Source organism: Apodemus sylvaticus, chromosome 2 (assembly GCF_947179515.1).
Source record: "Apodemus sylvaticus chromosome 2, mApoSyl1.1, whole genome shotgun sequence".
Taxonomy (NCBI): domain Eukaryota; kingdom Metazoa; phylum Chordata; class Mammalia; order Rodentia; family Muridae; genus Apodemus; species Apodemus sylvaticus.
Window position 1 is genome coordinate 4,373,881 of NC_067473.1, and position 14,713 is coordinate 4,388,593.

General features: G+C 38.5%; 1 protein-coding gene across 11 annotated transcripts in view; it reads left to right on the forward strand.

Annotated features, from left to right (window-relative positions):
* Kmt2c (lysine methyltransferase 2C) overlaps nucleotides 1-14,713 on the forward strand; it is a 227,668-nt gene that overhangs the window by 180,820 nt on the left and 32,135 nt on the right. For all 11 annotated transcript variants that reach the window (XM_052172978.1, XM_052172983.1, XM_052172986.1 and 8 more), the window contains 7 exons: nucleotides 1,109-3,022; nucleotides 3,460-3,752; nucleotides 5,033-6,852; nucleotides 7,918-8,029; nucleotides 10,544-10,622; nucleotides 12,053-12,116; nucleotides 13,840-14,072. In XM_052172978.1, coding sequence (XP_052028938.1) covers nucleotides 1,109-3,022; nucleotides 3,460-3,752; nucleotides 5,033-6,852; nucleotides 7,918-8,029; nucleotides 10,544-10,622; nucleotides 12,053-12,116; nucleotides 13,840-14,072 — 4,515 coding nt within the window. The remainder of the gene's footprint in view (nucleotides 1-1,108; nucleotides 3,023-3,459; nucleotides 3,753-5,032; nucleotides 6,853-7,917; nucleotides 8,030-10,543; nucleotides 10,623-12,052; nucleotides 12,117-13,839; nucleotides 14,073-14,713) is intronic.

Consider the following 14,713-nt stretch of genomic DNA (forward strand, 5'->3'; position numbering starts at 1 on the left):
TCCCCAGAAGATATTTTATTGTTGAGAATTTTTTTGGCTATCCTGGATTTTTTTTTCCATATGAAGTTGAGAATTACTCTTTCCATGTCTGAAGATTTATGTTAGAATTTTGATGGAAATTACATTGAATCTATAGATTGCTTTTGATAAGATGGTCATTTTCACTGTGTTAATCCTATGAATCCTGAGCATGGGAGATCTTTCCTTCCTCTGAGGTCATCTTCAATTTCTTTCTTCAGGGATTTGAAGTTGTCATATAAATCTTTCACTTGCTTGGTAAGAGTTATACCAAGATATTTTATGTTTTTTGTAGCTATTGTGAAGGGTGTTGTTTCCCTAATTTCTTTATCAGCCTGTTTATCATTTGTACAATGGTAGGTTACTGACTTATTTGATTTAATTTTATATCCTGCCACTTTCCTGAAGTTGTTTATCAGCTGTAGGAGTTCTCTTCTGGAATTTTGGGAGTCACTTGTATATACTATCATCTTCCTTTCTACTTTGTTTCTATTTGATTTCCTTTTGTTATCTAATTGCTTTTGTCTTGGATTATACCATCCTGAACATGCCCAGTCTGGTCTGATCTCAGATGATTTGCTTTTTTTTTTTTTTTAAAGATTTATTTATTATGATATGTAAGTACACTGTAGCTGTCTTCAGACACACCAGAGAGGGCGCTAGATCTTATTACGGATGGTTGTGAGCCACCATGTGGTTGCTGGGATTTGAACTCAGGACCTTCAGAAGAACAGTCAGTGCTCTTAACTGCTGAGCCATCTTACCAGCCCCGATGATTTGCTTTTGAAATTGCATTTTTTGATTTTTGAAGAAGAGAGGTAGTTATATCATTTCAGAATATGGTTCTTAATAGAACTTGATAAGTTTTAAAATAGATTTCCCTTTTGGGGAATTTATATATTCAAATTGTTTTTAGATCCTTATTGAAATATTGTACATAATATAATGCTATATGCATAAATAGCAGTATATTTCTGATGATAATCTCTTTTGTTGATAGTAATTTTTTCTACTAGGAAGCAATCTGCTAGCTACTGACATCACTTGATCTTCTTTCCGTGATCTATGTTCTTTTTTCTTATCTTAACAGCAAATGCGTCAGAAAAGTAAGCAACAAGCTAAAATTGAAGCAACACAGAAGCTAGAACAAGTGAAGAATGAGCAGCAGCAGCAGCAGCAGCAGCAACAACAACAACAACAACAACAACAACAACAACAACAACAACTTGCTTCTCAGCACCTTCTAGTAGCACCTGGTTCAGATACTCCAAGTAGTGGAGCACAGAGTCCCTTGACTCCTCAGGCTGGCAATGGGAATGTGTCTCCTGCACAGACATTCCATAAAGACCTATTCTCCAAGCACCTACCCAGTGCCCCTGCTTCCACACCTTCAGATGATGTGTTTGTCAAACCACAACCTCCACCCCCTCCTTCAACCCCATCTCGTATACCTGTTCAGGAAAATCTTTCTCAGTCCCAGAATTCTCAGCCACCTTCTCCACAGATGTTTTCACCTGGATCATCCCACTCCAGACCACCATCTCCAGTGGATCCTTATGCAAAAATGGTTGGGACTCCTAGACCGCCTCCTGGTGGACATAGTTTTCCAAGAAGAAATTCTGTTACAGCAGTGGAAAGCTGTGTGCCTTTATCTTCAGTACCTAGGCCCATTCATGTGAATGAAACATCAGCGACGAGGCCATCCCCAGCCAGAGATTTATGTGCTTCCTCCATGACAAGCAGTGACCCCTATGCAAAACCTCCAGATACACCTAGGCCCATGATGACAGATCAGTTTCCAAAACCTTTTAGCCTTCCTAGGTCCCCTGTGATTTCAGAACAAAGTACAAAAGGTCCTCTAGCACCTGGAACCAGTGATCACTTTACTAAACCATCTCCTAGAACAGATGCCTTTCAAAGACAACGGCCACCCGACCCATATGCAGGACCATCATTGACACCCACCCCACTGGGTAATGGGCCTTTTAAGACCCCACTGCACCCTCCTCCATCTCAGGATCCATACGGATCTGTGTCACAGGCATCAAGACGACTCTCCGTTGATCCTTATGAAAGGCCTGCCTTGACACCAAGGCCAGTAGATAATTTTTCTCATAGTCAGTCAAATGATCCATATAGCCAGCCTCCCCTAACTCCACACCCAGCAATGACTGAATCTTTTACTCACGCTTCAAGGGCTTTTTCTCAGCCTGGAACCATATCAAGATCGGCATCTCAGGACCCATATTCACAACCCCCAGGAACTCCACGCCCTGTTATAGATTCTTATTCTCAAACCTCAGGAACAGCTCGATCCAATCCAGATCCTTACTCCCAGCCTCCTGGTACTCCCCGGCCTAACACTATTGATCCATATAGTCAACAGCCACCTACACCCAGGCCTTCTCCACAGACAGACATGTTTGTTACATCTGTGGCAAATCAGAGACACACTGATCTGTATACTCATCATCTGGGGCCACCAAGATCTGGAATTTCGGTTCCCTATTCTCAGCCACCAGCAGCACCAAGGCCAAGGACTTCAGAGGGTTTTACCAGGTCCTCCAGTGCAAGACCAGCCCTCATGCCAAACCAGGATCCTTTTTTGCAAGCAGCACAAAATCGAGTACCAGGTTTACCTGGGCCTTTGATAAGGCTACCTGATACATGCTCCCAGACTCCCAGACCGTCTGGGCCTGGCCTTACAGACACATTCAGTCATGCTTCCCCGTCTGCTGTTCGTGATCCGTATGATCAGCCTCCAATGACTCCCAGGCCTCATTCTGAGTCTTTCGGAGCTAGCCAAGTTGCCCATGATCTTGTTGACCGTCCAGTTCCTGGATCAGAGGGAAACTTCAGCAAGTCTTCAAACCTTCCTGTAAGCTCCCAAGGACAGCAGTTCTCCAGTGTCTCCCAGCTTCCTGGACCTGTGCCAACGTCAGGAGGAACTGATACACAGAACACTGTGAACATGTCTCAAGCTGACACAGAGAAACTCAGACAGGTAAGTGCTACAGTGTTTTCAAACGTTTTAAATATATTACCTGTGGAAGCTCTCATTAAGTCAAATGGTAATTTACATGTACATTAAAGTTTCTCTTAAGTTATTCTACAGAGTTTATTAAATACAAAGAAAAAATGAAAATGGCAAAATTAATACTACTTAAATTAGATTTATCCTGGATCTAATTTTATTCTTCATGAATTTGTTGGAAGTTCTTTAAATATAAAAATTCTTGCTTTAATGGTGGTTATTCAGCCATGGAAAAATATCCAAATCACCAGTTTTTGTTGTAATATTTTGTTTGTATGTTTAATAGTTAAATGAAGCTTTAAAACACTTTCAAATTTTAAATGTTAATGTAGTCACATAATGGAAATGTTAAGAGTTTTAAAAACGTTTAATTATAAGTCCCAGCAATTTTGTTCCTTTCCCTTTAGCGGCAGAAACTGCGTGAAATGATTCTTCAGCAACAACAGCAGAAGAAGAATGCTAGTCGCCAGGAGAAGGGGCCTCAGGATACAGCAGTAGTGCCTCACCCAGTGCCCCTTCCACACTGGCAGCCAGAGAGTATCAACCAGGCCTTCAGTCGCCCTCCACCTCCCTATCCTGGGAGTACTCGATCACCTGTTATCCCTCCACTAGGACCTAGATACGCAGTTTTCCCCAAAGATCAGCGTGGATCCTATCCTCCTGAGGTTGCTGGTATGGGGATGAGACCTCATGGATTTAGGTAATGTTTTTAATTTTGTGCTAAATTGTTGGTATTAGAAAAAGGACCTGGACAAATAGCATTACTATTTGGCAAGAAATTGTTATGATTTTCTTCTTTTTATCACTGTGAGATACAGTCATTATTGTTTTTAGCTAAGGAGAGATCATGGGCTTCTTTCCTCTAAGAACTCTTGATGGATGTTTTGTTAGATTATCATGCCAGCCCAATCATAGCTTCTAAAATGTAGCTACTGAATCCTAATGAAGTTTCTTGTGGTATGTCAGATGATAATGGTACATTTTATTCTTTTAGTTAAATTGTAAGATGTTTATAGAGAGATTGGAAAGATGCCTGTTTGTAGAGACCGAGGGATACAGTTGGGTTGTATAGTGGGCCAACATGTATGATGAAGGAGAATGTTCTTTAACATGTGCTTCTTAGAGGACACACAACTTAATCTTATACCTATGTCTGTTATATTCTTTCTTTTCCTTTTTTATTCCACCTTAGTTGTATTTTACACCCATTGCTTTTTTGTGCGCTTTAAAAAAAATGGTGTATCTGTGTAGGATGTGTATGCACATGTGCAAGGTAAGAGGTGGGTGCTGAGTGTCTTGTTCTTTACCATATATTTTTGAGAATAAGATCTCTCCTTCAACCTAGAACTCACTGATGTGGCAAGACTAGCCTTCCAGTCAATTCTAGGGACGATCTTGTCTCTTCCTCCCACCCCACTAGGGTTATAGGCATCACCACAATGCTTGGCTTGTGTGCCTGTGTGCAGGGTATATAAAATATGATCATCATGCTTGTTCAATAAGTCCTTAGTGGCTGGGCCACCTGTCCAAACAGTGTCTGCCTGTCTTTCTTTTTCTTTTAAAATTTTCTACTTTATTGTGTGAGCCACAAGACACATGTGGTAGCCAGAGACCAACTTTGTAGAATAAATTCTCTCCTTCATGTGTTCTGGGAGTCATATTCAGATCATTTACAGGACAAACGCTTTTACCCGTTGAGCCCCCTCACTATCCTAGTTTTGTCTATTTTTTAAAAATAAAAAATTTAAAGTTTTGTGTGTGTGTGTGTGTGTGAGAGAGAGAGAGAGTAATGTATTTTGATCATATTCTTGCCTTCTTCCAACTCCTGTAACAATATCTTCATTTTCACTATCACTGGGCTTAGCAACAGTATTTTTTTTTAATCTGTAGAGTAACTTAAAACTTCTTTTTCTTTTCTCATCGCAATTCTAATTAATTATCATTCTTAATTATTTGCTTGTTTGTTTTTCTGGCTTTTAGATTTGGATTTCCAGGAGCTAACCATGGTTCCATGCCGAGCCAAGATGGCTTCCATGTGCCTCAGCAAATACCAGGACCTGGGATTCCTCCACACCTAAGAAGAGCAGTGTCTATGGAAGTGCCTAGGCCTTCAAATAACCCACCAGGAAATAATCCAGTTGGGCTTCCTCAGCACTTCCCACCACAGAGTCTGCCAGTTCAGCAGCATAATATACTAGGCCAAGCATTTATTGAGTTGAGGCATAGAGCTCCTGATGGAAGGTCACGGTTGCCATTTGCTGCTTCTCCTGGCACTGTTATAGAGTCACCTTCTCATCCAAGACATGGAAATTTCCTTCCCAGACCTGATTTTCCTGGTCCTAGGCACACAGACCCCATAAGACAACCTCCCCAGTGTGTACCTAATCAGTTATCTGTGCATCCAAATTTAGAACAGGTCCCACCTTCTCAGCAAGAACAAAATAATCCTGCCCACCAATCTTCTGTTATGAGGCCCCTAACTCATTCTTTAAGTAGTGAATTTAATGAGGCTCCTTTATCAACATCTACCCCAGCTGAAACACCACCAGATAACTTAGAGATATCTGGTCAGTCTTCTGATGGCCTGGAGGAAAAACTAGACTCTGATGATCCTTCTGTGAAAGAACTGGATGTGAAAGATCTTGAGGGAGTTGAAGTCAAAGATTTGGATGATGAAGATCTAGAAAATTTAAATTTAGACCCAGAGGATGGCAAGGGTGATGATCTAGACACTTTAGGCAATTTGGAAACCAATGACCCTAACCTGGATGACCTCCTAAGGTCAGGTGAATTTGATATCATTGCATACACAGATCCAGAACTTGACTTAGGGGATAAAAAAAGTATGTTCAATGAGGAATTAGACCTTAATGTTCCAATTGATGATAAGCTAGATAATCAGTGTGAATCTGTTGAACCAAAAACAAGGGATCAAGGGGACAAAACTCTGCTTCTTGAAGAAAAGGATTTGCTACAGAAAAAATTCAGTGGTACCAGTAAGATAAAGACAGAAGTTCTGTCTCCCCACTCTAAAGAAGAAATACAGAGTGACATTAAAAACCATGATGACAGTAGAGGTCATGCTGACACTGCATGCTCACAGACTTCTGCTCAGACTGATCACAGTGACAGAGGAAAGACTGCTCTGCTGACTACTGATCAAGATATGCTTGAGGAAAGAAAGAACCATGAGAATGCTGGTCCTGGTGTTAGTGCCATTCAAGGATCCACTCCTCTGCCTGCTCAGGATGTGATGAACTCTTGTGATATAACAGGATCAACTCCAGTTCTCTCAAGTTTACTTTCTAGTGAGAAGTGTGATAGTTCAGACATTAGGCCTCCGGGGTCCTCCCCACCAACTCTGCCCATCTCACCCTCCACTCATGGGTCAAGTTTGCCTCCTACTTTAATAGCACCACCTGGCCCTCTTTTGGATAATACCGTGAATTCTAATGTAACAGGGGTCCCTAGGGTAAACCATGCTTTTTCTCAGGGTGTGCCAGTAAATCCAGGATTCATTCAGGGCCAGTCATCAGTGAACCATAATTTAGGGACAGGGAAACCTACAAATCAAACTGTGCCTCTCACAAATCAGTCCAGCACCAGTGGCATGTCTGGACCACAGCAGCTAATGATTCCTCAAACATTAGCCCATCCGAACAGAGAGAGGCCCCTCCTTCTAGAGGAACAGCCTTTGCTTCTACAAGATCTTTTGGATCAAGAGAGGCAGGAACAGCAACAGCAAAGACAAATGCAAGCCATGATTCGTCAGCGGTCAGAACCATTCTTCCCTAATATTGGTAGGAAATTCTTTCTGTCTCAAGTTACTGAGGGCATGAGTACATGCAGCATGCTTGTAAATTTTCATAATTGAGATTACATTTGGATCACTGTTATCTGAGAATTTTCTGATTTCTCAAGTCTTTAAACTGAAAAGAAATTTTAGATTCCTTCCAGGTCAGACAAATGAAGATAACCTTGAATTGTGACCTTAGTCAGTTTGGTTTTTTATGGTGTTTTTAGTTTTATCTGCCAGTTGTTATAAGAAGAGAAATGTAAGGAAACTATGATAGAAGTAAAATTTCTTGTTCTTTTGTGTACAAGTGTTTGGTAAAGGTTTTTTTGCATTTTGGTTTATTATCCCCCACAGACACTTCTGAATAAATTCAATGTATTTTTGTTGCTTTACTAATTTTAATAAAAATACATGTCCATGCAACCCAAACCCTTCATTGCCTTGCCTAGAAGAATTCAGCAGGCATATATCTGAAGATTACTCTTTTCTAGACAGTAGCAAAAAGCATTGTATCAACATGTGGTACAAATTCCATTGTACGGCTCTTTTTTCACTTATATTTATGCAAAGAGATACTCTCAGGATCCTCTTCACAGTTTTATTTTGTAGGTATATCTTGGGGATATTAGTTTTTTTTTTCCTTTTAAAAACTGATAACTAATTTAGTGGAATTTTTTATTATTAGAAATAACTGCAAATTCTCACTTCTTTTATTGCATTACTAAAAATAAGATCATTCTAATTGGCACTATGAAGGTTTGAACCACTGGGAATTTCATTGCTGAACATCACTGTTATGATCTCCTGTAGACTGACAGACTTTTTCTACTTTCTGAAGAACTAATATATTAAAGTATGCTTCCGTTATAGACACCTGAAATGCAGCTAAATTAGGTTGTTACTATTTCTAGATTCTCCTATGTAGTGTAGAAATATATAATGATTATTAAGTAAGGTTTAAGAATTTATAAATTATGTAATTGTGATACTTAAGTTTACCACTTCATATATCTTGAGCCAGGAACTTAAATTATGAAATAAATAATGTCAAAATACATTTCTTCTTTAGATTTTGATGCAATTACAGATCCTATAATGAAAGCGAAAATGGTGGCCCTTAAAGGCATAAATAAAGTGATGGCACAGAGCAGTCTGGGCATGCCACCAATGGTAATGAGCAGGTAGGTAAAAGCTTTACTTCTTCCCAGGCATGGGGGTATGCATGAAAGCACCCCTACTTCTTAGAGTTCATTAACACTCAAAAGCCAGCTTTCTGGATATAATGAGCTTTTAAGTTAGCTGGAATCAGGGAATTAATTTCCTTTCATTTTAGGGAGAATGAACAAATAAAATACTACACAAACATTAGGAAGAATGACTTGGTCATTGAACAAATTCAAACTGTTTTTGTATGTTTGGTTTTTTTATTTAAAGAAGTGGTTAGTGCCAGATGGTGTTAGTGCATACCTTTAATCCCAGCACTCAGGAGGCAGGGGCAGGCGGACTTCTGAGTTCAAGGCCAGCCTGATCTACAGAGTGAGTTCCAGGACAGCCAGGGCTATACAGAGAAAACCTGTCTATTGGGGAGGGGGGAGTGGTTAGCACTAAAATTTTCATTCAAGAAGCTTAGTAGTTACGGAAAATATCAGTTTAACTCTGAAATGAAATAGTCCCAAAATGACTTTGAATTAGAGAAGGGAAAACAGCAATTTATGGGACATTTGGATACTAGGGTTGGGATAGTTGGATAGTTTTAACATCTTACAGAAAAATGCAAATTGTACATTCAAGAAGGGTATTAGAGTTGAGTTATTGTTAAGTTACAGTGGTTGTGCTCCCCAGTGAAGTGCTTCTTGTATCTTGGTCATTTTCTAACTTCAGAATTATTTGAGTGTCCCCACAATTACCCTTTAAAATGAAGTTTCTTTACCTTTTTACAGACCTACTGAATGGGATTTTCTAGGAATGATGTTTGAATGCTTGTATTTTTGACAAATACTTTGAATGATTCTTTGTGTTGTATTGCTGTTTCTGATTTCTGTCAGAACAGTAATCAGATCCTCAATTTATTATAATGATCTTGTTGAAAAACTTATAGGGATTGTAAATGAATGTAGAGTTGAATACAGAGTTTGTGTAGATTGAAGATATAGACATATGCTTTAGGGAACTGTGTAATACCTTGAGTATGATTAAGACTCCTTTTTGAGGTCAAAGTAGAGGTAATAGTGGTTTTTAAAGATTTTTACTACCTACCTGGATATATTAATATTGTTCCTCTCTCAGGGTAACTTTATGACATAAGCCTTTTAAACCTTAAAACCTTGAAACCTTTGAAAGTCTTTTCAGATATTTAGATTCACATTTATAGCATAGTTAATAATCTTTGAATATATTCATGTGTGTATCATAATACATTAACAAACTTAGTTGTAAGTTTTATAATGTCAAGATTGGTAATGACCTATTATGAATGTACAACACTTGATAGAAAAATCATGTTTCCTACTGGTGAGAGTATAGTACTGCTAATAAATAATACTGTATTTTAACTTGATACTTAGAGTCAAGGAAATGCTAGATTTTGTTTGATCCTTAATTTAAAACATGGGCCTTAGAATCAGAACTCTCAGCATTTCATATGTGTTCAACATAATTGTGTCTGTCCCTGTTAGACATGCGGGCTTTTGTCGGTCACATGGTGAGGGTACTGGGGACCATTCTGAGTTCTGAGAGTAGTGTAGTACATTAGATGATGGTTGCATACAGCAAGTGATAATCGGATTGAGACTATTCTGTACCAGTGCTATAGTAGGGAGAAGGAAGATAAATCAATCAGACTTCTGAGAAAGAAATCACAAATATACACTCTAAAGTCTAATAACACCTAAATGCTTCTTTACAATATTTTTTGATCTATTTTGAAATTGTGTTCTATGGATATCTTAATATGTTAAAGCATTCAGTGCCTTAAGACAGACATGTTTTCAAATAAGCCATAGTGATTCTATGCTAGCTACTAGTTTAATTAGAATAAATAAGGTTTCACCAAATGGATTTAACTATAGAGATTAGTCACTAGTTTAATTTGGTTTAATCATTATATACAAATACATACAAGAATTGTGAAATTTTTTGAGATACTTTTGTTTTAAACTATAAAAGAGCTAAGTAGCACCCCATATTCTCATACCCAGTATCTTCAATCTGTAGCACAAGTTGGCTTGAAACTCTTAATGTAGCTCAGGCTGGCCCTGAACTTGTGACATTCCATCTCCATCACCCTCTCATGAAATACCAAGCTCAGTCCACCTGTTCATTTTTAATAAAGATTCTAACTAGGAAAAAAAATTCCTAGTTTGCATATTGGAGCTAGATTTTCACCCTAATTGTATCATAAAAAATATTTTTGTGAAACCTGAGGGCCCAAGCTCTGCAATAGTTTAGCTGGCTTTTTACGCAGCCTTTTACGCAGAAGATAGCAGCCTAGCCATTCTGAGCAGCCATCCATAGTAATAAGAAGGTGCTGAGTGTGTATTGAGAAGAGATCTGTGGGGCGCACAGAAGCCAGTTGTCAGAACTCTCCAGTGGAAATCGTCATCGTTACTTCTCTCTTCCCTGGAAGAGCACATTATTAGGTACCTGTGTCACTTGTTCTAAGATCACCAGTTGACACTGTGTGCTTTCCTTTACAGATTCCCCTTCATGGGCCCATCCGTGGCTGGAGCACACAACAGTGAGGGCCAGAGCCTAGTGCCACAAGCTGCAGCTCAGGTAATGCTGCTTGAATCATTGGTTTATGGAAGACACATGGACCTATGTCTTATCAAATCCAAATCATAGTGAAGCCCCTCCTAGAAAGGAATTAGGAGTCTTATCTTCTGGCAACACAGTGAAATAAAGATGTGTTGTTGCTTTGTAAAATAAAGACAGATTTAAGAACTGGAATTTCTGCAAAGGACTTGCACACATTAATGATAGAAAGTCATTTGGAGGGAGGCGAAGTTCTTTGGGCTTCTGACTTTATATTTATTTCTTACTCTGGAAAGACATTTCATATCCTGATAATTGGACTTAATCCATCACATTTAAAATGTATAATTGTTGGAAACAGTCTGCAATCATCCTATTAGGTATAATTATTCCTTGAGATGACTTTGGGGTTTTTTTTTTTTTAATATTGAGCATCTATAATCAACTCAAAGTTTAAACATCAATGCTATGTTCATGTTATGAAGTCTGGAAACAACTTTTCATGTGCCATTTCCTATGTTGATTTTTAAAACATGTATTTGCCTGGTATAGGGGGACCTTGATCTGTGTGCTTTTGGAATTATCTTATATTCTGCTAGTTATCATTTATATCTATTATACAGATAATTTATTCTTTTTCCCTATTAAGAGTATAAATTTTGATGTACTGGAAAGGCATAAGTATTGTAGCTGAGCTTTCTAAATTCTCAGTTTTACTGTGCATTCAGTGTGCACCTTCAGCAAGTTCTTGAGCTTCTTTCCTGTGTGCTATCAAATGTTGCATCAGCTTCCCTGCCAGATTCCCTGTAAGATTGAACACGCTGTATTCTGGCTGCTGAGCATAGCTCATGCCTAACAGAACTTGAATCATCCGGGTAAAGATTTTTTCCAAGATTTACTTATCAGGTCCTGACCAGGAAATTGTGAAATTATCAGCTATTCAAACACCATGAAAGAAACAAGGCCTATTAATAAGAACATAAGACTAACAGCCTAATGAGTGCATTTTCTTTTATATGTATACTGTATTAATTCTTGTTATAATTAGCTTTTTGTTATACAGTACAGTTTAGTGAATCTAGAACATGTGTTTATGAATTATGTGTTTATTGACAAAAGAAACCAGGTGGGCATCATCAATACATCAGATTCATATGGGTTTTTAGCTTAAATATGCGAGATTTGATTTGCCTTAGTATTATCTTTCAGATGACTAATTCATTATTTTCCATTCAACTAAATATAGAAAATATAGTTCAGAGATAAAAATAAGTGTTCGGTATTAAACTGTTGCCCAACTTAATTATTCTAGTATTTATAAGAGAAGAAAAAGTATAAAGATGTTTTAGAAAGTTAAAATTTTTTTTCATTTTTCCTTCATTTTTAAGTTTTATCCCCCTCTTAAACTGAAGTATGGAATTAAACATATTTGTAAATTTTACTTATTTTAGGATGGCAGTATAACACATCAGATTTCTAGGCCTAATCCTCCAAATTTTGGTCCAGGCTTTGTCAGTAAGTATAAATCTAATAAGTTACCTGTTTTCTGGGGATTGCTTGTTTGAATATATTTGTGTTGTTTTGAAGCTTGGAATTAGTGTAGATGTTACTGTAAGCCTGAGTGCCCTCCTCTCCTATCAGAGGTCACTGTCCTAGACATCTTTACAGCAAGGCATGTGTTTCCATTGTTTTTTTCCACTGTGCATGAGGAATTAGTTAGAAATAAATACTTTAATTCAGGAAAACTATCTTCCCTATTTTCTTCAACATTTATTTTTTTTAAATAGATTTGCCTCTTTCCAATCTATAGCATTAAACCATGTTTGTTTTCATGACAGTCTGCCTATGACAAGGACACTAAATGGGGAAAAACAAAGGGAATATGTTTCAAAGCAGCTGGGTTTTAGCATGGTGTGAAGGTCAAGTGTGCAAAAGGCCACTGAACCCTTCTAGCTGTCCTTAGGGGTCCCAAGGCGGTTCAGGATAGCATTTAACGTTCCCTCAAACTGAACCTTTCTGAAATCTTCAGACTGTTTAGCTAACTTTTTTCACCATTATCTTTCATTTTGCTCACCTCTGCTCTCCTGGTTCCAGAAACCAGAAAGGCTTTCCTTGCGGTAGGTCTCATTCTACCAGAAGCAGAACTTCTGAAACCTTGTGAAAAAGCCTGTTCTTGACAAAAGCCCTTCAAATTTAGTGCACTAGATTGCACCTTCATACATATACTGGAACTTCTGGGTTTAGGAACAAACCCAAAGTCTGACCTTTTGAAATTCCCCTGCATCGATTATGATCATAATTTGAATACATATTTGTATTAAAAATAAGTAAAGTACAATGACCAACTGGCTTTTTCTGGCTGTATTGTGCCCATTGGATTTGGTTGGATCTTAATGTATGACAATATTCTGTTATCATTGATGTTATTTTCAGCTAATGTCCTTCTAGGATTGTGGTTTTCTTTGTTTTGTAGTCAGTCAAAAAGGAATACTCAGTTTTTTACTACATGAGATAACCTTTTTTGGGGGACTTGGCATCAATGGAATAATGTGCTCTGGGAGAACAAGGAGGGATCTTAGAGTAAGGAAAGCTGTAACGGGAGAGGCATTAGCAGTTGAGATGTGAAGGCCTTGCGTGGCTACCTATCACCTCCCCGTAGACATAGACATTAGAAAGCTAATGGAAGTTACCAGTGTTTTTAACTTAGTATATTTCCTTTATAAAATGTAGACCTCAAAGTGCTTCTTTTTAAAGTTTTCTGGGTTTCATCTCCCTGCTTCCTTTTTCCTCCACTACTAAGATGTAGTAGTGGAAGGCTTTACGAGAAATCAGCATGGTAAATGGCTACCTAAACTAAGCTCTGGATGTTAGTGGGATATATCTTCCTTGCCTCTTCAGTCTGTACAATTGAATTAATAAAATGCACATACAACATTTATATACAGTTTGGTTTATGGATCAGATAATTTGATGGTTCTTTTGGAAGTTGCAGAACTTACAAGCATTAGTTAATTAGTGTTTTAATTGAGCATTCTCTGGCTTTCTTGAGTAAATACAATTTTCTAGAAGCTGTTACTCCATAGTTATAAAGGACTCTAATAATTAGAATTTTGTTTTCAATTTTTCTTTAAAATATTCACAATAAAATTTGTCTTCTTACAAATGAATTTGCTTAACTTTTAATAATCTTGGACTATTTAGAAAAATTAAGACAGTTGAATTTTGATTCTTCCCTCAGATGACTCTCAGCGTAAGCAGTATGAAGAATGGCTACAGGAGACTCAGCAGCTGCTTCAGATGCAGCAGAAATATCTTGAAGAACAAATTGGTGCACATAGAAAATCTAAGAAAGCCCTTTCAGCCAAGCAGCGCACGGCCAAGAAGGCAGGGCGAGAGTTCCCAGAAGAGGATGCAGAGCAGCTCAAGCATGTCACTGAGCAGCAGAGTATGGTTCAGAAGCAGCTCGAGCAGGTAATGCTCAGGTTTAAGATGAAAGCCGTCCACAGCTCAAGAGCTGTATTGGTGTGCCTCAGGAAAGACCTCTTAACAGCTGAGGGAGTGGCTGCCCAGTCCTAATGAGCAGTGCTTGCTGCCACTGAAGACACTGTCTCTTACAGCTCTGGCTCAGAACTATTTATATACTTCTCCGTGACCCTGCAATCATTGGATTGTTTCCTTAGTACTAGTAAATCACAGCAGGGAGGGGGAGCGCGCACACATACACACACACACACGCACACACGCACACGCACACGCACACACACACACCCACCCCTCTAATCCTAGCACTTGGGAGGCAGAGACCTCTTTGAGTTGTGCGCGCGCACGTACACACACACACACACACACACACCTCTCTAATCCTAGCACTTGGGAGGCAGAGACCTCTTTAAGTTTCAGACTAACCATGTCAAAATAGTGAATTCTAGGATAGCTAGACCATAGTAATACCCTGTCTTTGGTGGGGTGGGGGTTGTTGTTGTTGTTTGTTTTGTTTGTTTGTTAAGAAGAAAAAAAGAAAAATTAAATCACTTGAGCATACATGCTCTCACATCATTTGATAAACTAAGGCTTTCTTGGAACAAGAATCAGATCTAGCAAGTATTTGGCTA